Source organism: Trichoplusia ni, chromosome 21, assembly GCF_003590095.1.
Source record: "Trichoplusia ni isolate ovarian cell line Hi5 chromosome 21, tn1, whole genome shotgun sequence".
Lineage (NCBI taxonomy): Eukaryota > Metazoa > Arthropoda > Insecta > Lepidoptera > Noctuidae > Trichoplusia > Trichoplusia ni.
The window spans coordinates 4,433,380-4,456,198 of NC_039498.1; the positions used below are offsets into that span (position 1 = coordinate 4,433,380).

The 22,819-nt window shown below is 35.1% G+C and overlaps 1 protein-coding gene across 4 annotated transcripts in view; it reads left to right on the top strand.

Moving 5' to 3' along the window:
- LOC113504323 overlaps positions 1–22,819 on the top strand; it is a 110,862-nt gene that overhangs the window by 36,028 nt on the left and 52,015 nt on the right. For all 4 annotated transcript variants that reach the window (XM_026886579.1, XM_026886578.1, XM_026886582.1 and 1 more), the window contains exons 3-6: positions 6,983–7,033; positions 11,072–11,101; positions 19,866–20,050; positions 21,367–21,430. In XM_026886579.1, the coding sequence (XP_026742380.1) occupies positions 6,983–7,033; positions 11,072–11,101; positions 19,866–20,050; positions 21,367–21,430 (330 nt within the window). The remainder of the gene's footprint in view (positions 1–6,982; positions 7,034–11,071; positions 11,102–19,865; positions 20,051–21,366; positions 21,431–22,819) is intronic.

The following is a 22,819-nucleotide window of genomic DNA, read 5'->3' on the forward strand; positions in this document are numbered from 1 at the left end:
ATATAGAAATATGACGACCGCTAGAGATCCCGACAGAGAAAACGACTCCATGCCAACAAAATACAATATTTCTCCCGCATTTTTGTACTAAATAAATACTTGTTTTATATACATAACGCACAGAACCCATCTTATAACGCAAAATATACTTCACTCGGAGTGGAATCTAACATAAATATGGAGTATATCAAACTACTGGTGAATGAGAGATTTATAGAAAGACACAGTAAATAAAGGTTAGTGGAGATAAACAAGGCGTTAATTGACGTGTTGTTAACGGTTTTATAACGCTTGTTACTAAGCCGGGCTTATAGGAGAGCTTTCTGACATGAACTTTACACCTTACCGTACACAACGTTATGAAACTACAAAAATAGGTACCTACTGATTACTTACTCACTGTGTTTGATGAATATAGAACAAACAATATGATTTTATCCACATAAGAATACAGGTTGATTTAACTTGATACGATACTAATACAAGCTACTCATTTATCGCTTTCTATTCACCGTTTTTTTCTTTATCTAAGTCTTTGTTTTCCTACAACGCGAGCTAGTACGATTTCTAGGTTTCTCTGTCTGCACTCAAGTGATGAAGTGACCTATTCTTAGCTTAGCATCGCGTCTTGAAAACCTGCTGAAACGTGTACAACATACTGAAAGCTTATTACATATAAACTACTCGTTGAATAGGGATGATAACTGGATAAAACACGTAAAAATATTAGACAAAGATTTTTTCCTTTATGTGAGCAATTAAAATTGACCAAGAACATGCTTTTAAGCTTAAACTAGAGGCCTTTTATGTTACGACTTCGAAGTTAATACACAAAAGTGACGTCCCATCTAAGTCTGCCGGACAAAAAGAAAATCTTATCGTTAGTTGAATAATAATTACTTTTGAGTAATAAGTTGAGTAATAATTACTCAACTAACTGATTGTCTGTAAATAGTTTTCATCTCGATACAAATCTACTCAATAGATCACTTCTTTTAAATTGCAGGAGCTATGTTCTGAGATACATCTTCTACGTTCTCGTACGTGCAAATTCTATTGAGCACGTAGTTTAAGGTACTTAAAATAACTAAGAAACAGAAGCTACGGTATTTGTACGGTTTTAATTCGACGACCTAGCGGCAACACGGTCCTAATAGAATTAAATCGTAGATATAGTTTCATCTAAAATATAATACATTTAATAAAGCTTAGAGCAGTGTAACCGTTGCATTAAAATAAAAGTACGGCCAATCTAATAATTCTCGCCAAGTGCAAGCCGGGCGTGCCGAGGGAAAATCTAATTCCTGGGTAAGATTGTGTTAGAGGACTGAAAATATTATTTAGTTCTTTTCATACCAGTGATCGCACATAAATGATTTTATGGAAAATTCCTCTTGCTTACTATTTCAAGTTCGGCTGATTGAATAGAATATTAAACCTTAATTTACTTGTCTAATATTATTCGATTTAACAATTGATGGACTGAATAGATTTAGGCCTTCCATACCCCGTTATCTTGTTTATTGTCAATACTGAAACATATTTCAAGTCAATAATTAATCACTTTAGCCTGATTCACAACAATCCCAGCTCCAAATCTCCGTGTAAGAGGGTTTCGTCGTCCATTTGAGATGTGATGGCCGATTTGACAATTTAAATTAGGTTACCTAACTAATGGACGATTTTAAACAGTGGTTGCTTGCCAAGTGTCTGGGCCACTTAAACAATTAAATCTACGAGTAAACGTCAAAAAGTGATATCTCATTTTGTGTTACCAATCTGAAACTGTGTAATTGTATTTTGTCGGTCGTCGCCGTCACGACACGACACGACAAAGGAGTTTTGCGGTTCCTGCCCCTACAGTCAGGATCAATTTCTACAAGCTTATGCCATGTACTATAATAGAAATTGCACTAAGATCGTAAAATCTAAGTTGTCTTTGTGTAATACACGCATTCACAAAAATTATTTTCTATGATTACTTCTCAAGCTACCAAAATAACAATTAACGAGCATAGATCGAGGCTAAATTATCCCCAGCGTAAAGGGAGACCTTTGTCCCGGCTTTGTGTTCATTATAAGTACTCACAATCGTTCTAATTTAATTATTACAAGGCATTAACATATTCATTCCACAAAACTGAGCTTATACAACAAATATTTTCGTAGAACAAGTTAACACAAATATATTTTAATCATCACAGATACGAAAACTGAGAAAAAACATTACATTAAATGTGCTTATTAAGGCTATTGTGAAAAAAGTATTTTCAGCTTTACAGTAAAATGTTCCCGCTATCAAAGCTACTAAATATGTCTCAAGGGTCTTTTTCTTGTATTTATTGTTTAAGAACTTAATATGAATCTTCGCTATTCTGCCAAAATATAATGTAAAATTTATGTTGTTACGTTTTAATTGTTTTAATACCTACAAGAGCTTTGTTCGAGATCATAACCACATAGCGACTTACGTTTCTTCTAATGAAAGAGCTAAAGAAACATCTTAATTTATTATATAGTATCAACAACCGTGTATAATAACATTTTCATTGAACGTTACTGGCAGACACCGTTCTGTAAAGTAAAGTAGTAATGCCAAATGCTTTGATCGTCTCTCAGACAAAGCGAAACGGAACGTACTCGCAGATGTACATCGAGATTGGAATCGAGCCGAACTATTTACATTCGCTTCCATTTAGCAAATCGATGCAATAGCGATACAGCCAGACTAATATTTACACCGCTCAAGGTTAACATTTAAACTGAAACTGAAGAGTCAATCTTTGTCGTTCGAAACAGTAAAGAGATTCGTGCATTTGTCTCTGAGGTACGGCAAGGCAACTTTAGTATTTATAAGTCGTTTTAAGCGCAGTCGATGCCGTTTCTAGGAATGTGTCTCCCAAGGCGTCTGTTGAACGATTCAGGTAGAGAAGTGATAGTCCGTGCTCAACGGGGAATTGAATTTACTATGTAACCGGTTACTGTTTAATCGCAAAACACCTCGTGAAAGATGAAAAGTGGAAAGATTATTGGATGACTTATTTCCTAGACGTGATTGTAATTAAAATCGTCATTGTGAAGAAATTCAATAATTGACCTGCAATATAGGTAGATAAGATAGCTTTGAAAGATAATTTATTGGAAGTAGGACAGTTTATGAAATTTTGAAGATAACAAATAAAATGCACTAGTAATTCAGTTTAAACTAAGACCAACAAAAAGTGAAACGCGCTTTATTTTTCACTGAAAGGGAAAAAAACAATTAATTTATAAATACTGTAGGCGATTGCATTGTTTCTAGTTTCAATTATTTTCGCTATTGAAAGTGACGCGTTTGTTAAGCGCAGACCAATATCTGCATACAGCAGCCGGGCGGCAATCCCTCCAGCTGGTTCCAATACACTGTATTGTACATGGATTGGCGAATTTCTGTATTGTCCACACCAATCCGCTTAATAATAGTGATCTTTCGAAGGGAAGTGTAGGACTGTTTAGATTTTCCAGTAGGCTTTCGAAATACTCAAATACAGCAGGCGTTCGACCGCAGCCCGGAGGTTTTTTTTTATTTTACGCTGAAACTTCAAAATGGAGGCACTCTCAAAGGCCCGACTAAAAGGCACAGGGTGATTGTAGTTAGTTACGCACCGAAGCTCTGCATCGCAGCTATAGCAACTGGGTAACAAATCAAAATTCAAACCTTTTAAGGATTCGATTTCATAGATAGACAGAAGAGACTTAAAAAACATAACAGGTTTATCGTTGCCTACAAAACATATTAAATAATAACAAGAGATGTGCAATAAATATATGAATAAGTAAATTTCCTTCATATACTAACAACGTTTGGTAGGACACTGTCGTCGAGAACACAATTTACTTGCAAACTAAGCTTTGGCAACCCGATAGCTACTTGCACCTTTGACTGACGTTACCTGTCTCGCAACTCCGCTTACTGCTTTGTGCGTTAAACAATACACAGTAATATGGAATTGAAAGATGAAGAGCACATTAGAAAAATTGCGATTGCAATACGATTCCGTGTTTTCTTTGGTTTTTCAATTTATATTTACTTTGACTTTCGTATATATGCTTAACATCTTAGTCGACGTAGATTCATGCTATAGAATAGTATGCGAAGCTATCACTACTACAAACTTATTACAACTTAAATGCATATCACAATAAACATAATAAAATGCACTTCTACGAGCTCAGGGGTTTATGAAAGAAAATCACATTTTACGACATAATGTTATCAAATATTTTCCAGTTTTATTACGCTGGCTTTCAGAACCCCGGCAAACATAACTTGTTAAATAAATCATCATTGAAACGAGTTCCTAAAAGCTTGCTTTTAATTAAAAATCCCATTTTCGTGAACATGGTTTTTCATTTACAAAACAGTATCTACAACATGTATATTTTACACACAAACTTGTTAAATATTCAACATGCACTATTAAAATGATGGAACTCTTTGTTGAAATCGCAATCAATTCGTATGATTGAACGTTACGTTTGTTTTAGGTATCAATAATGGAAAACCTTTCGTGATATTAAATAGCAAAAACATAGCGATAGCTACCCGGTATTATCCCGTTACAAAAGCCGGTTTAGACAGTTATTACAATAGCATATTATGAATAATATCGATATCCGTATTCTAGTGAATACCTAGAAGCATGGCTGATAAAAACTGCAAGCCACGGATGAAAAGAAATGTACGAACATAAAAAATCAGTACAAAGTGTAGACGGAAAACTGTGAACTATGTACCTACTTGAATAAATAAGAACTTTTCCAAAGAAAAACAATCTTATTTTAACCACAAACTAAAATGGTAGGTGAAACACTGAAGATATTTCGGGGATAAATTTTGACTGCTATATGTCTAACTTGATAAAGGACGGCAAGTAAAATAAATTGGACTGACCTAAAGGTCCTCTTTCAAACATTTCGATAAATCACCCTAATGCATCGGTTTACATAACGCGCATTGGTTTCAAACTATTCACCATCTGTCGCCCGATCCGGCCTAATTTAAGACATGAATCTTGTTCAAAACTTGTGAAAGTAATATTATAAGAAAAACCTGGAACTAATTCTATAGCAAGCTCTACATATGAAATCCTTCCGCTAATATTGTCTGGAACTTGCAGCAACTTATTAAACAGATAAGACGTGTATTACTACATAGATACAGTTAGGTTTAAACTCGAGAACAATGGAGAGATTCCTTGAGCATAGTTATGACAAGCAAGTGAAACTTGCAAGGGTGGCTTATTGTCGGCGATCATCTGACTAATTAATTTTATCAACGTAAGTCGCGGCTTTGGCAACTATCGCTGAATGCAACTCGACGACAATGTTGTTCATTAGTTGCGAGCCGCTGCTAGCTTTCAAATAGTTCTAGCTAAGCTTGTGAGCTATTTGTCACATTCAATTAATATCGTGTTCCTTCAGAATTATGGTATTTTAGTAATAATTTTCAGTTGAAATTATGAAAAACTTAGGTTTCTATAAAAAACAAGTTATATTGCCTCACATAGTTACAGCTATGTGACCGTATTTCATTGAAGCGGGATTATAAAGTTGAGCATCTGCATTTTGAGATTAAAAAAGAAACAGACAGTTTTTTATACTTTCAACTCTAGCTCGGAAAACGAAGCTCATGTTATCGATTCCAAATGCACCCAGAGATTAGAGGAGAATCACATTTGAATACCTCTAAAAGCTCTTTTTGCAGAAAGCAACCACAATGCTAATGAATTAAAACGCTCAAGCGATTGAGTTCACATTACTTCTCGCTCGTTCGCTTCGAAATAGCACGTTTTTGAGTGTGAGTAAAGCTAGGTACCGATTGGCGTTATATTAACAGTCGTGTATTAACGATAGTGTACACTAAGCTTTATTGGCTATGATTTATTAACGATGCGAATTTAATACCAGTTTTTTTACGAATCTATTGTTTTCATATATGACGAATCTATAGTTGCATATGGCCGATGTTGAAACTTTAATAATACTATACAGTGTTCTTTTAAATTTACATGCGACTTGCCTAAAACCTACGTTAAACGTTTAAATATTAATTTCACTAAACTACACTAGTACAACTGAACGTTATTGATACCTATATATTGTATATCGATTCGGCAGTAACTTACCGACGCGAAATCGGATTATCTGATCCTCAAGCCAATTGAAGATGTCATTAGCAATGGATTATTATAAGCTCAAATTACACTAAGTCAGAGCTTAATTATTTAATAAAACTTCTTATGTTACAAAATATATTTCTAATTTTCCCTTTGTACTGGTTTGTAGTTGATCAAAAATCTAAATTACTGTTTGTGCAGTAAGTTTTCTGCGGATACAGTATGTGGAGTAAAAAATATTTCCATTGATGTAAAAATCTATAGGTGTCCTAAAGGAGAAATGACTAGAGCGTTTCTACAGTAAAAAGACCTCCCGAGTTTGCCTTAATGATGCCCAACTATGCTTCATTAAGAATTGAGTATAGATAAATAATTAATGGATCCACCAGCGACAGGATGTTACCGCAAAAGCCGATTAAAGTGTCGCTCACCGACCGAGTGCGTTAATAAAAAAAATACCGCTTACCGCAAATTATTTTACCGAAATATGGGGTGGTGGTGGTTTTAAAAAGCTTTAAATTCAGTTTTAAGTCATTAAAAGACGGGCAGCGGATTATGCTGTAATGAAAAACAAATATGTTAAAACTTATACGTATGAAGTATGTTGGTTCACAACGAACTCAGCTCACCAGCCCGGCACGACATATCACTCAGCTAAAGGATATTATTTAATGCGTAGAGTTGTCGCGTCCATTCTTTATGCACAATTGAATCTTTAAATTGAACATATTACATAACAATGCGCCTGTGATTGGTGGTTGTTAGCTGCTGGTTTTATAGACCTCTGCTTCGTTACACAATGTAACCAATTGTTTTTGTTATAGGCATGTGCAATGGCCGTCGTGAGGAGGCTAGCCCGGCGTCGTCCCGAGGACGTAAGTACCTACTTATTTATATACCTATAGACACAATTATAGCGTAAAAAATATGGTATTTATTCGATGAAAATGTATCCATTGATTGGTGAATTAAGTAAAGTTTTCTTAAAGACACAGCTCGCAAGTTTCCAATACCCAACTTCTTTAGTTTTCAACGACGCGTGCGTTTCTACAAACTCCTATAAATTTGTATGGCAGCGGCCTCTTGCATACTTAAATCATCGGATATCGGAGACCGCAGCGTCTCTCGTGCTAATGAGCCGAGAATATCAACTTCGTCGTTTAATATTTTATATTAGTTAATTATAAGGTTTTTGAATTTGATTTTTTCTACCAGCAGTCGGTTTTTTCTGGAACTGTTAGGTCTGAATAGGTTCAATAAGAGATCACTTGTCTAAAAGGCTACACTGTGACTGTTGCTATGATCCACTTTACAGATAGAGAGATTCTCTAGTTTCATTGATCGTAATGTATCCCATAATTTCCTTAGCGGGTAAAATAACAAAAAAATGTCCTTCACATCTATAATAATTTGCGGTTGTATTTGACTAAGTAAGCGTAAGTTTTTGGTTAAAACAAGCATGTCACGTGGCAGATAATCCAATGGTTAAAAATACCAGCACCCCATAGAATGACGTCTTTGAACTGGTCTACTTGAGAAATAACTTCCGTGGTATTATTGGTCATTTTCAGCTACGCGGCTAAAAATATCGCATTTCTTTTGTACCAAACTTGGCATTTGAACTTCTTACGCAAACCAAATATGACGGTGTCGCATTGTAAATTTCGTTCTTCGCAACAAAGTTTAAGAAACGCTTTATAAAACAAATAGTTTCAAATTACATTATTCTTACAAACATTTCTTCTTGTTTTTAGTTTTAAATATTGTTCAGTTTCTTTAGAATTAGTTGGGCAGACCAAGTTACGTCTTCGAAGTTTATCAAGTTTTCAAAGTAAACGAAGTAGCTATTTTGATTTCACTTAATTAACAATGTATTTAATATTTCGGTTAACTTCGTAACTTCTTTAGTACTTTGGTATTTTCTTTTTGTTTTATCTACCGGAGTTCTGGGTTAGGTGCCTACTGGTGTACCTAGTACCTACTAACTGACATAACCACTTTTTTGACGTTCAATAAAATATGATTTACTTTCCATTCGTTTTTGGAACTGCCTATTAAAGTCTTACTACTTGTATTTGTTATTTAAAAAGCACGGAAACAATATCGTACAAACTAAGCAATGCTGCAGTTTATTTTCAGTTGCCGTTTGATTTGATAATATTATTCTTTGTTCATGCGTTTTTGAATGTCAGAGGGCGGTGTCCAAAGCCGTTAGGACCTTGACTTTAAATTGCTAAGAATTGCAGCTGTTAGTTCAGATTCTAAACGATTGATAGTTTCATGGGAAATTGTCGTGATGTGCATCATTTTCTAGATCTACTATGCTACATTACGTATTCTTCCAGATTTCTGAGATTAATTTAAAACTTCAGTTTTTTAGCCTTGAAGAAACATGCAAATACCAAATTAAATTATGGTTAATTTTTATTTTATTTTTTGAAAGAAATGAGAGTATTTTTAACCTCCAACCGTCATAGCAATGCGATAGCTTATCTGGTCTTCGCGCTAGATATTTTTTGACTTATAAATATGACGACAAATCTCGAAAACTTGAGGAGCTTCTCAAAAGTCTTTGGCAAAAGTTACCAATACTCAAAATAAACTTTCGGTCAATCATGAAATCAGTTATACGTCTGCCTAAAATTTTGACTAGTGACGATATAACGTCAACACGTGAGCATTTGAGTAATCATTCGTTCTCAAGCACAACTAAAATGGCTTCTTTGACCTCCCTAAAATTATTACAATACAACATTATTCCCGGAAACTTTCGGGGAACTTAACATTTTGAATTTAGTTAAGAAAGTTTCAGTTACCCTGTATTTGCAATTGGTTTGGGGTTTCTTATTATTAAACAAAAATTGAAATTGAAAATTGAAAAATAAATAAAAATGAATTATTACTTTAACTTACAAATAAGTTTTAAAATCAGTTAGGTAAGGTGATCGTGAAGAAAATATACCTAACACTGCTAAACGTCAGGACCGCTCATTGGCCGCTGTATGACTTTGCTTCAGATAATAAAGGTACTATATTACTGTCTTGATAACCTTTCATTGTATATGCTTATCTCTCAAAATTATACATGAATTGTTAATAACTTATTACACCTATAAAGCGGATATACCTCGCGTATGTAACATCTAATTATCACGCTTGATTGAATACTAACATATTAATTATCAGCATACAATGATATTGCTCGCCCAAGCGTTTTAATCACTTTGTTAACCCCTCAAGTTCTATTATTGCATGGAGCTATTCCTTTGTACTTTTAAGACTGAAATAAAACCAGACCTCATTTATTCAGAGTCAAACTTCATTTATTTTTGGGCAAATCAGATTTTTATCCGTCTTTTTCTTTGGCTAGGTTTTTGGGACAAAAACTGCTACCATTGCGTTGCAGATCCCAGTGTTTTGTAATGTTGTTGTTAGCTTAGGCATGTGTATGCAACAAAATTCGATTGCTAGATGAATAAAATTTAAAGTTTGTGCTTTTAAATGGATTGGCACGAACAGGTCGGCGTGCTCAGCTGCGTCTAACCGGGCGGGGCACAGCGGCGCTCAGTGTGCATGTAGCCAGGCTTTATTAGAAGCTCTCCCCTTATTGTTGTATATCCATACTTAAGAGAGGATTCTCCAGACGGACGTTCCGATTCTGCATTTTATTTTATTCTTTCTTTACTATCTACATGCGCGCCGGCCGACCGTCTCGTTTCTAGGGCACGGTAATATTGGGATTTACAATTGAGAGAATCTCAGTAACAATTTTATGTTATTTATAAATTTGAGAAAGCCAGCCAGGTTTAGTCACGGAGCTCTGGAGCTTAAATCTAATATCGGTATTAAATAAACGACAGTAGATATTGTGTTTCACAAACTTAGTTCATGGATATCTGGGTCTGGGATATTGGGATTGTAATGTTCGTGAAACCGTTAATCCATTACGTGAGGTTTTCAGTTTTCTCCAGTCCGTCGCCGGTTTCGGGTCCTTTATACAATATTTTAATGGCACCTATAGAGAACTGGTTTATTTATCTTCAGTCCTCTGTGAGCGAAGGTTTTCTAAACATCTTTCGCGCCGTGTGCTCCGGTCATTAGCATGATTTGCTTTTACTCCGAAATTTTACATCTAGGTAGATGTGGCAGTATTTAATGAAAATTCCTTTCATATGGGTTTTAATAATCAAAGGACTTTTGTTAGATTCATTAGCGTTTCGGAACATTTTATCATATTAAAGGGTAGTCTTCTTTTTTAATAATCATTGCAGTCAGATTTTAAAATTTGATGGTATAAGATATTTGCCTATCTTGTCTCCTTTACCTATACCCAGTTCCTAGATATAACACATGTCTTTCCACAACAGACTTATTCCGTAAGAATATAAAGGGGAAATTAAGTGTCTTAGACTTGCACTGACTCTGTTGCGGTCTAATATCATATTCTGCGAAGAACAGTTTCTTTGTAATTTCCGCTTAAGTCTATGACTAACGGATTTTTAGTGTTCTTTCATGTCTGAGGTTAACATAATATCTAGTCTGATATAAGCCTTATAAGTCTCTGGATGTTCTCCCATATTGCGAGTACAAAGGGGTTGAAAGGGAAATTGCTCTTTATAAGTAGGTACTGCGCTTTGTGCCATATTGTTACCATAAGATATTGAAAATAAGAATATATTTTTAAGATACACTTTTAGCCTCAGATTCGTTTCAACAAGTCGAAAAATTTTATTCGTAGTTTCGATCAAATTTCATTCTAATTTGTAATCAACGGTAAAAGATAAATTAAAGGCAATAAAAGTTATTCAAATCGCTTCAAAGCTTTCACATTAAACACGTATTTGTGTAACAGAAGTATTTTAACTAGGCGTATAAAATTAACAGTTAATTAACTCTTGTTTCTTTGATTACAGACGCCGCCGGCCACATTGAAACACAAATAGGTAAGCAATTAAACACAATTATGCATTCATTACTTTCCAGTATAACTTTTTATATGATGACTGCGGACTGTACAAAATGTTATAATCAATTCGACTCATCATTGCGCGCGATGCTATGTGTAATCAGCATGTTTCATTAGATTTATATCCACATTCTTAAGTAATCGTGATGGTCCCAATAGTGTTTTTTTTTAAAGCTAACGACTCCCGCTCTGAGGAATTTAATTCTTGTGTCACGCGGATTTTCAAACATTCAAGATATGCACAAAGACACCCAATCTCAGAACAAGCATTCATGGATCGTACAAAAGCTTGACCTACGCGGAGATCAAACTTGCGGCACGATACGCACAGTCGGATTGGCGTGATGACCTCAACCACTCGGCTATCTGTGTATTTGATAAACTGATAATTATTAGTCGTTATTAACTAATAGTAAAATGTCTTAATCTCTATCGTCCAGAATATAATCAAGGTTTAGGTAAAGCTGAACTTTGAATAAAATAGAAAAATGTGTTCAGTACCTTAGACACGGCCTCTTGCTGAAGCCGCTTGAATGAGAGCTTTTCTCGTTCAAGTAGCAGCTTGTGATTTTGCATAGTGATGGATTTTCATGACGACCAGATATTGCATTAGTTTAATCTCGGGAAACTCGATCGAAGCTTTCCAATATCTTTCCTGTAGTAGAAGGGAAAGTAACTCAAATATTCATTTTAGTCGGACTGAATAAAAAAATGACTATGAAATTCAATTTATTTTATCTATAGATTTTTGTTAAAACTCTAATTCCGTCTACAGTATTTTGCCACTCTAAAAGTGGGTATTAAGTTATACTAAAAGAAGATTTTCTTATTGATCATTACTCATCAATGGAATCTTACAATGAATAGATATGGAGTAAACGATCAAATTATTATCCTATAACACATCTACCTGTACATACTACTGTGATTACTTCTTGACAATATAAAATAATAATATATGCCTAAGGATGAGTACAGACTGGAGCATTACTTGCCATAGAACGACGATCCGATAAGTTCTAGTATATCAGTGTACCCTTTACAAACCAGACGTCAAGCCGCTTGACGTTACAATACAACTTAATAAACTTACAAGCGTATTAATTTGTCATTTCGTAAAACCCTTTGACGTTGGCTTGGCTTTTCAACAGTGTTAAAGTAAGGCACGTTCACGGCAAGTGCTACACCGAACCGAGCGCCAAGCATTCGCGCGAACGATAAATGTTTAAAAATCTTCCAGTGTACATCCACCCTAACACCTCCCACGCGCCCTTGTAAACGTCTATTACTCGTGAATTTATATTGACGATAAGCGTTCTGATCCGTCGCAATATGTGTGGAAAGGTGTGAGAATATCTTATGGCTTATTTGATTCTATCAGGTAGGCATAGTACACGACCCCGGCTAATAATAGATCCCATGATCGACGGGTATATTTGAAATTCTAGTCCATTATCTTTCGTGATAATTTATAATTGGTTCTTACCTTTTTCTCGGTAAATCTGCGGAATCCTCATGGAAACCTTTCCTTCCATACCCCTTCTTGGAAAACGTGCTACGTGTCTCGCGTTTGGGCGATGCGTCACATTTCTTGTATACGAGCCTACCAAAATATGTTTTCCTTTTTCCGTGGTTGCGAGCACAAGTGGTACACAATAGTGTTGCTGCAAACCAAGCGGTTCTTCTATAAACTCGTATCTTAATATAAAACTCATGATATTAATGAAAAGAAAACGTTCAGACAAAAATTCGATCAAGCTAGTAAAACTGAATTTTCATCTTAAAAAAGGGATTTATTATTCCGTACGAACTAAAATAACATTAATCCTTTAAAACTAAATAAATAAGTGTAATAAATTAATAACCCTTTCTTCTTTTTTCCGCATTAATCAAACAATAATTAACAAGAAATTCATTTTCCGCCATTTCATAGTACATCTCTCGATATTTTCCAGGCAGCAGTTCTGATTAGTTAATCTGAGCGCGCTATACCCCCGAGAGCGCATTGTTCCCAGGTATTAGTCAGTACGGCTGCTCTGTCACTTGTTACTATCTCCAGCTTACAGCTCGTACCGTCTTACCGCTTCATAATAATACGAAACAAATGACAATACCGATATACATAAATATAGGTATATACCCGTTATATGACTTACGGTATCAATGGTTGGGTATCGGGACTCTATTCAGATGTACGAATACGTAGCAACGGCTTAAATTTAATATTATATGATAATATTATTATTGATTATCTATTAAAGAAACGGTAATTTTTACGATGTTAAAATATTAAAGATTTAACTATCATAGTTAACTCATATTACAGCTCAGACATTAAGCATCGAAAAAAACAGATATTTTCGATATATTTTTAATAACTTTTAGAGATACGTACCTAAGCTAAAAACTTATAAATAGGCTCAACTATTCTAACAGATTTCTGTACGATGAAATTCGAATCTCTAACTAAAATGTGAATACCATCGTGATTAGATGTCATTTAATCCGCACGCTATATTATTGTCAGCTTAATTTCAGAAATAAGGTCGTTACAAAACCAGACGTCAGTCTTAAAGCTCACTGCGAGCTTTTGTAACCGACAATCTAGATACCATATGAACGTAGAAGAGAATATTGATAGATTATACTATAGATGTATAATAAAGTATCGCTCGCTCACGATCGGGCGGAACGATCTGATCGGTTTAAACAGCCTAAATTTACTCAGAGGCGTTCGATATTGTAAAGGTACCTCACGTCACCTCCCTCGTTCAGAATACAGATTAATATTAAAACAATAGATGACTTGACATTAATGAGCATCGACTAATTTAATTAACATGAATCTGATAGGCGATGCGTGAATGTCGGTAACGATTGATCCGTTTTTAGTGTAATGTGAACATTGGATTTAATAAACTTACGGTGCCTAAAGGTAAAGGAACGTAACAGATAGTATTTGTTATTTACCCAATACAATCATGAATTTGTTTGGTGACCAGTTTATTTTGAAACGATTGTGGCAAAAACTGAATGAAACTTTCTTCTGGAGTTTAATTGGGGTTCTTGAAGGCGTTTCTTTAACTATTACATTTAATTTTAAAATGCTTATTAATGGTACTTAGTATTATGTAAGTAGGTATATTTATCAGTGGTCAAATACTCATAACACAAGCTTTGCTTAGTTAATGACTAAATGGCGTTTTGTGAAAAGTTGTGGAATATAGTTTTATTGACAGTCATTATACCTATTACGTAAGTGTCGTGCTTGCGTACATTGGGTTCGATCCTGCAATCTCGTCCATAAGACCGCAAGGTCGCGCCTGTTGTTATGTGCATCATTCACTGCAAACGTTCATTAATCCTCGTTTAATTAAAGCTATTTATAAAGACAAAACGTCTTGCGACAGTTGCTCAGCCGTTTCAAGAGCGACTGGATCCATTGCATCTTCATCCATACGTTACCGAGTTAATCCTGCCGAATGTACGAGCTTCACTGCTCATGACACAACGTTTTAATGTTCTACGTTGAGAATAAATTAGCAACAAACTTCTTCAGTCTTAAAACCCTTTGGCGATAAACTACTTAATAAAGTGTATAAAAGAATGTTACTTTTCAAACAATACAATCTATTAAAAACTCATTATTGATTTCTGTTAGTTAGCCCATCATGATCTTTTTTGTCGAAATTCGCTTAGTTTAAGAAAATAAATGTTGAAGGTCGGGTGACCTGAAATGAAAAAATTAATAGTTTCTCCTTACTATTAATAAAATAGGAATAAAGCTTGTCTTCGCATTCTATTAAAAAAAGTTGCAATCGGAAGCATTCGTATTTCTAATAGATACTGACCGTCTAGTAAAACTACATATGAGTATTTTGACAATTTGCATTTTAGACTGGATTTATTTATATTGGTGTAAATAAATAATTATAATATAGATGATGATATATGTTTTGGAAACTTCTATACAGGAAGTCCAAACTACCGTCGAGATATAAATGTTTTGGCCAGTGTTAGTCTTGAAGAAATATAATTATAAAAACGCATTTCATACATTTATTTTCTCATAACGAGATACGAATGCTTTTTAAGTTTTTATGCAGATCGTATTATTCAGCGCATTTTGTTAAATTAAAAAACTACGCCATTTTAATTGAAGTGCCAGTGAGAGGCGACAAAGTAAAGTAATTTTTTAACGTCGTTCTAACTTATGAAAAGTTTTAATATATTTTTCACTGTTCCCACGACAAGTTAAATATGTTTTGATTTACTTGAGATTTAAGAATTTTCAATTGTTAATTATAATCACGTCAGTATTTTATTCTTTGACCTTAGGTTATAGTATTAACCATACGAAAAGAAAATGAAGCTATAAAAGCTGAGAATTTCAAGCATTCAAAAATCTGATAGTTGTAGGGTAGGCACAAAAGTACTAGATCCCCATAAATGTACACAGCCTATGTGCGGTTCAACAATTAGCGCTTAAGGTAAAATGCCCAATTACAAAACAAATCTGATCGAATGACTTACAATAACACAACTAATCTTGTTGCCAACGCGAATGTTCTGTAATCACACTAATTCTATACTCGTATTACTGCATTATCATTACAGATATTATGTCATTACCTTTATCAATGCTTCGTACATTTTTACAATTAGCCTTTGCCCTCGAGTCCGCCCGCTCCTAATCGAAAATGATCCCACGGGTATATAGGTATAAAATCGGGATATAAACCATCTTGTCTTTAAGCCTAGTTACATACTATCAGTGTACCAAGTTTCATCTAAATCCGTTCAGTGGTTTTTGAGTGAAAGAGGAACAAACATCTATACATACAATCTTTTGCGTTTTTAACATTAGTGAGATAAATTGAATAAACAGTTCATAGTTGCCTTAATTGGAAGTGATATTAATAAATGCCAGCAGCAACTAAAAATAAAGGTAGTGCAAACATTGTTTGCAGTTAAAAAGTCGTGTTTCCTCGCTATGAGGTTTTATTCATCCTCGCCCGGCGCGTCGGCTCTTCTCGCTTGTTTATTGTGTTCATTACGAACTGTTAGTTCACTGAAAGAGGCCTTAATGTTAATTAATTATATTTGTGGATCTGGAAGCCTTCCGTCTGACGCAGTACTGTGTATAAATGTTCGTAATACTACAGATTGATATAAATGTAGGTACTATCATTTTGTACATGTGCAATTAATTATTGATATGTTTTTTATTAATGTACGTATTTTTAATCTTTATGCGTAAGTAAGTCTAATTAACCTGGTTCGCATCTCTTTGAACATCCAGAGGTTTTATGAAAGATTATCATACTTGATAAGGCTTGTATATTTATTACTACTCTTGTCGATACTATTTTAAAATGTGTGGGCGTTTGCTATAACTGAAAAATATTGATGTATTAATCCAAGGTGTCAGTTACCTTCGTACCGAATTTTACCATTATTAGTCCAGCTGTTTTTGCGTATGCAGTACCATACACTCAACACATATGTACATATTCATGAAACGTCGTCTCTCATTTTAATTTTCAAAATAGTTACCTTGCCCATCTTTACCCCCGGAAACTGGTATGTATACGGCTAAATTACTTTTCTAAGGATTTCAAGCTTACTTCAGACCTAATAAAATAATGTTACGTAGGTATTATTTTTTTTAATTTTCGGAAATTTGTCAGTAACTTTCTCCGCCTTGTGGACACTATTCTCCTACCGTTTAAAATCACCGGAAAGCCAGAAAGCTCAAACTACTGCTTAAATACGTACAAAGCCTGAATCATCCAACTGCCAAAATAGCACAAAACGCACACATCTTACCATTCATTTCGAAGACTAATATTCAAAGCTAATAATTATTCTGTAACCATGGCAACAAGATTGCTTAAAGCAAACTCCTCTGAAGCGTTGCCAGGGGTCGGTACATCGGGGCTCTGTGGCCGATAATTAGGACCTTTACAAAATTTTCGAGAAATAATTCGCATTAAAGATCTTACACGTGTTCGTATAAATTTATACGTTTTTGGGTTTGATAATGATTTTACGTTCTTAATGTATTATCATTTAGAGCAGAGACTGTTGTTTTAAATTGTCGAGGCGGTTTTATAAATTTAGTAATGATGTCGTTTTTGTTCTATAAGATTTTATGATAATCTTAATTAGCAACTATTCATAAAAGTAAACCGTCAAAGATACTTAAATATTGTTTATTGCTTAATTTCACGTTTTACGAAAAAAAAAATAGTTGATGATTTTAGTGAACTTTGAAAACCCGTAAAATTGTTTCAGATTGTACATTTACAGTTTCCTACCTCTCTGCCGTACCCCTTGCGTCTAGTTCAATTCAAAGGCCACTCGGCCTGGCTTATCGCGATACTAATTGTCACTCGAATGACTTAATTTTATGTCCATACGTGTTCCTTGAGTTAAATGTTACAAGTGTTTTTGCATAACAATGCCATTATGCATAAAGATTATTTAAAACCTTTTGAAACATAAATGGCGTGAAGACGACACTGCCAAGAATTAGATTTAGTTATTACGAAAGATAAAACACCGAGTTTATCATCGACGTCTGTTTTACTATTGAAACGAACGGAATATTGAATGGCTTCTGCCTCAACGTCGCAATATTGTACTAAAACATTAATAAATACTTTGTTGTTTTGTAGTATTAATGTTATTTGTAGAACTGTTTTTTATCCAAAAATATTTACTGTATCTTTATTTTTATCATTGCTATGATAAGTTTCAATTGTTATTAAATAAAAAGTTGCGACAGTGATAATAATTCTAAGACAGTTTAAAACGCCCTTACCTTAAAGCCGACTCGACATACCTGAACGAGGAAAAGAAGTAACTCAATTAAATCAAAGATATTCTGTTGTGTCAACATGAAAATTAAATTGTGATTAATCTGCATAAAGGTCCCATTAACGTACCAGATAGCAAACAGGACAAGCTGATATTCTGACCTCCGCCCTAATTGTATAACAGCATCGCTTAGCTGTTGCACGGATCCCATCCGAATCCCAATATTCCCCACTTCACGAGTATTAAGAGATACATCGATAAGACTCCGTTTCACTAAGTTTATGATCGTCGTTTTGCCATTTGTAAATTGGATTTCCGTTCAAATCGATTCCCTTAGGAAACTTAATGAAAAAATCTTCCGATAGATTTAAGTAATATAAAATCAGTAGTGGATATTTTCTTCTTGCAATGCTACCAGTCTTAAGATTTTTTGGTGTGACTAAGTTCGTTGATAAGTCTATTAAGATGCTAAATATTCAGAAGGTATACTACTCTGTAATTAAGACCATTGAGGCGCCACTTGACGCCGTATAGTACGTTTTCTAGCTTCCACAACTATTCTAAACGGATAACCGAGCAGTATAGGTAACACAAAGCCATAACCACTACGCACGACAAATGCTTGTTCTGAGACTGAGTCTGTCTTTTTGCATGTGAATTGAACGTTTGTGAAAACCCCATGACACAGTTTCCCCCGCCGATCGATTTCATTAGCACGGAAGAAGTTTTTAACAAAAAAAACCTGAATTCACATTAGGTAGGAGATGGTAGAAAGCTGACAAGAAACCTTCAACCTGATTTAAAACATTTCCGTCAAACATTTACACTCCGAAATTTATCAGGTTTTTATTTTAACGCTATTGTTCCCTGTACTTCTAATTTCAAGACCATCATAAGTAGTTTCAGTATGTGTAGTCTTCATGTTGAACTTATGAGGAATCTTCATGAACGTCTCTACAACTCATACACAGCACAGTCTGTTCGCTAGAACCGTGAGCTCCAAGAAATTAATAATATCAGGCACAAAGTTTCGTACATCTCATTTATTATATTCCTCTTCTTTTCAAAATGACGATACCAAGTTTGTTAAGAGCAACTTTGTTTATTAATCTCTATCGTAAAATATTTGATCTGAAAGTTCGAAAATCATATTTTAATGAATTCACATTAAGTCTGTAACTCAGCTGGTAATTAAAACTCTTAAAAACGTTGATCCTATTTAGCTCAGTCACTATTGGTCTCTTGCATCTTATATTCTTGATCGAAGATTGGCCTAGATATAAGATCTCCGCGCAGTCTTGATAAATCGGTCGAGGTTAAGAGTGTCGCTTAACATTTTCTTATCACTTAAGCTAAGAATTAATTATGAAGCGAGAAATGTAAGCTTTCCTTGGCTACTCCAAGGCTTAAGTTATTTAATTAAGAGACAAAGTTGCAGTAATTTTATCTTGAAATATCTGTCCTATTCTTTTGCGCTTACGTAATAATCCGATCGCTTTATTTTTTATTGCAACTTGTTTTAGCATTCAGTAATTAAATAAATCGATTTGAACTTATATAAAACTTTCTTTTCCTCATCATATTGTAACTTGTCAATACTTTACGAGTTTCTGTAATCGATTGCATGGTACTTTGGAATGTATCACCATTTAGCGCGCTTCATACGCACTTTTACCGGCATTTTTATCAATGCTTGGTAAACAATGTGCTTGATAAACTGCGATGTTCCCTGATATACATCGTATCGCTATCAGATTGTTAAACGAGAAATCGTTCATTGTCGCATACATCCTCGACCGTTTATATCGTATTGCAACACCATCTTAAAAGCTTTCGGAGAGCAAAGGCGCGTAACGTTTAAAATGTTAGGATTCCTGAAGGTCAGTAACATATTTGTTAATTGTAAACTTTTTTTACAGATGTAATTATAGAACCAGTTAAGATACCGGAGGAAAAATTCCCGGAATTAGAAAATATGAAGCCAAGGAACCTGAGCGCGAGCCGGTTCCTGACGATGCAGAGGCGGCGCAAGCGGCGCCTGCTGACGCGCACGCTCAACAAGGAGCACGCGCTGCTGGACGACCTGTCCGCCGGCCAGGTGCAGGTGAGCGCCGCGCACACAGACTCATGCCGGCGCGCGGACGACCGCCGAATGACTGAAATTAATCTTATCAAATCACGTATTTTTATTCAACACCAAATATTGGTTTATCGCATCTGCGCCGAACCTACAATCCGAGAATCCGAAGCTCCGATTATAACATTACGAATGGAGCCCGCGTTGCCTATAGCCGCTCCACTACCCCGTACGATTGAGGCAGTTTTAACTATGGCTCGTACATAATATCCGCCATAATTGCCATGTTTAACGCGCGGCGTCACTCATTGTTTCTCCCATCATGGTCATTCCGCAGTCCTTCGCCGTAGCGACGAGTATTGTTCCTAACTCCGCCACAAATTTAAATGTCGTTTGTTTGTATTCAAGAGCCGTCCTCACGCACTATTTATAGGTATGTTCTTGTGACATATTGTTGGATATCGTTCTGCGTTCCAAGCAGTGGAAGCAAGGACGTCGCAATGCGAATGAAAGATTAAGTTGATTCGTTAATATCTTGACTTATCCAACTCCTGTGCGTGGAGACGCCGTGTTTGGTGCGAAAACATCGCTCCTCGTTTTCTTTTATCGTTCACATAATGTGTCTGCACCATATATGACATATGATATTATCTCTACTCTCGAGTTATATAAAATTACAATTACAAATACCTTGAACGATCAACTGATTCATATAAAGTAAAGCCTATATAAAGATTTGAAGCGTTGAAGATCAACTTTAAATGGTGTGCAGTCACTATTATGAGCGCTGGCGAGACATTTAAATTTAATGCGGTTTGTATTTTCATTGCGAAGGAAATTTGTTGTTTCTCAGATATGCGCTTTTAGAGGTGACGTCACTTGTATTGCGAATATTAATAGATTTGGCGGTCACAAAACGGGGGATTTGTTTATTGGACGAAATTTACTAAGTCCGATGTGGCAGGTCGTAAACAAGCAGCGTTACGGATTAATTTGTGTTTATGTTGTTTGACGAGGAAGTGTCGCTCGCATGTGTGCGTCCATCCACTTGTGTATGTAGATATGCGAGTGACGTGTACAAGTATTACAATTCCTTCCTGATGCAATGGGCATTGACGACCGGCCAAGACTCGCTCGAACAGACGTGCTTCTTTATTAATCCGCTATTCATCATTCATCCTACTCGCAGAAAGGTCGTTGACTCCATACGATGCCTGCGCCTTTGTACGTAGTTTTCTCTCGCACTGCGAGTGTAGCGCCTTGTGACTGCTCCGCGATGTATGTTCGCGACTTTTAGAGAAGCGATTTTGTGTGTGATATTAACCATTCTGCTTCTGTTACAGTGCATCCTGAATCAGTCTGTACATTGGCACTTCAATGCGTTCACGCTTGAAAATGTATCAGGGGGTAATGTTTCTTATCATGTTGTTTGTATTTATATCTAATAGCGGTGAGAGAGCCAAATGTTGACTGTTTGCTGATTGTTGAACTTTGAATGCTCTTTAATGAATGCCATACACATGATCTCAATACATGGCGAATTTAAACGTCAATAAATTAAAAGTAAAATTCTACGATGACAAAGAAGAAGACATTCACTCTTATTCGCATAAACAATCTTAAAAAAATACTCAGTTTCAATCTTAGTCTCAAAAATATCGAAAAATAAAACATATTTATCAAAACATTAAAATAGAATCTGCAAAAGGATTAGTAATTATTTTCAGAGCAGGTTCTTCGCCTCTATTCTAGGTGTGACACTATCATAAGATGTGAGGATTTATGAATTTTTAAGCCGATTCCCAATATGGAAAGCTTTTATTGACGCTTTCCATTTTCATATCTAAACTTATCACGAAACCTTCAGGCGACATTTACTATTTTTGTCTAGTCTAGAATATAACGTAGATGTTTTGACGCTGGACTTAGGTGTAGGTACTTTTTTAAAGGTAGACTCAAAAGAAAAATAGTTTTGGCGGAGAATTTCTAAGAGCACGAAAATAATATATTACTAATGTCCTACTGTTGAGTACAGGCCTCTTCAAATACGACAGAAATAGACGTAAAATTTAAATATTTTAACTGAAGCTATACGTCACCAAAACAAGATCAAAATTTTCCCATCATATTTTATTACTGTCAACTTAGTATTGTTAAAGAATTTCAATGTACAGTAAGATATTAAGTATTCTCGCGCTACCCTCTCACTGGCAGACATTGCTCTCCAAAATGTAACCTCACACCGGAGAATATAAAACGAAGAGTGCATCACGTCCTTTGGTATAAGTAACAATATTTTTTATCCCATATATCATGTCCTTTTTATAAAAAATATACAAGTACTATTAGCATTTGCTCATAATTTGTTATCAAACGTCATCTGTTAAACAACAAGTTGCCAATTAGTTGCCAGAGCCAACATCTATTAATAACCAATTGATTAATAAGATAAAACCTAAATGAAAGACAATTAAGATCTCGTTCATACATGATTTACCTCTGAATGTTTGCACGCGAGTTTATTGAGCACGCAAGCTCTTTAGTACAGACAGCAATAGAAATAGGTGAAACAATTCGATTTTAAAATCAAGTGTACTTCTTTAAATGATGTAACGGTTTACTTACGCGTATTTATCGGGAAGCCCGACTAGTTTCGAGCTCAACCCAAACAGAGTCCTTAATCATGAGCTGACGCCGCAGGGTCGCGAGTCGACTCGAGACCCCGCCGTTATATAATTTAATAATGAATAATTCTCACGATAGTTAATATCAAAATACAAGTGTACATTATCAATT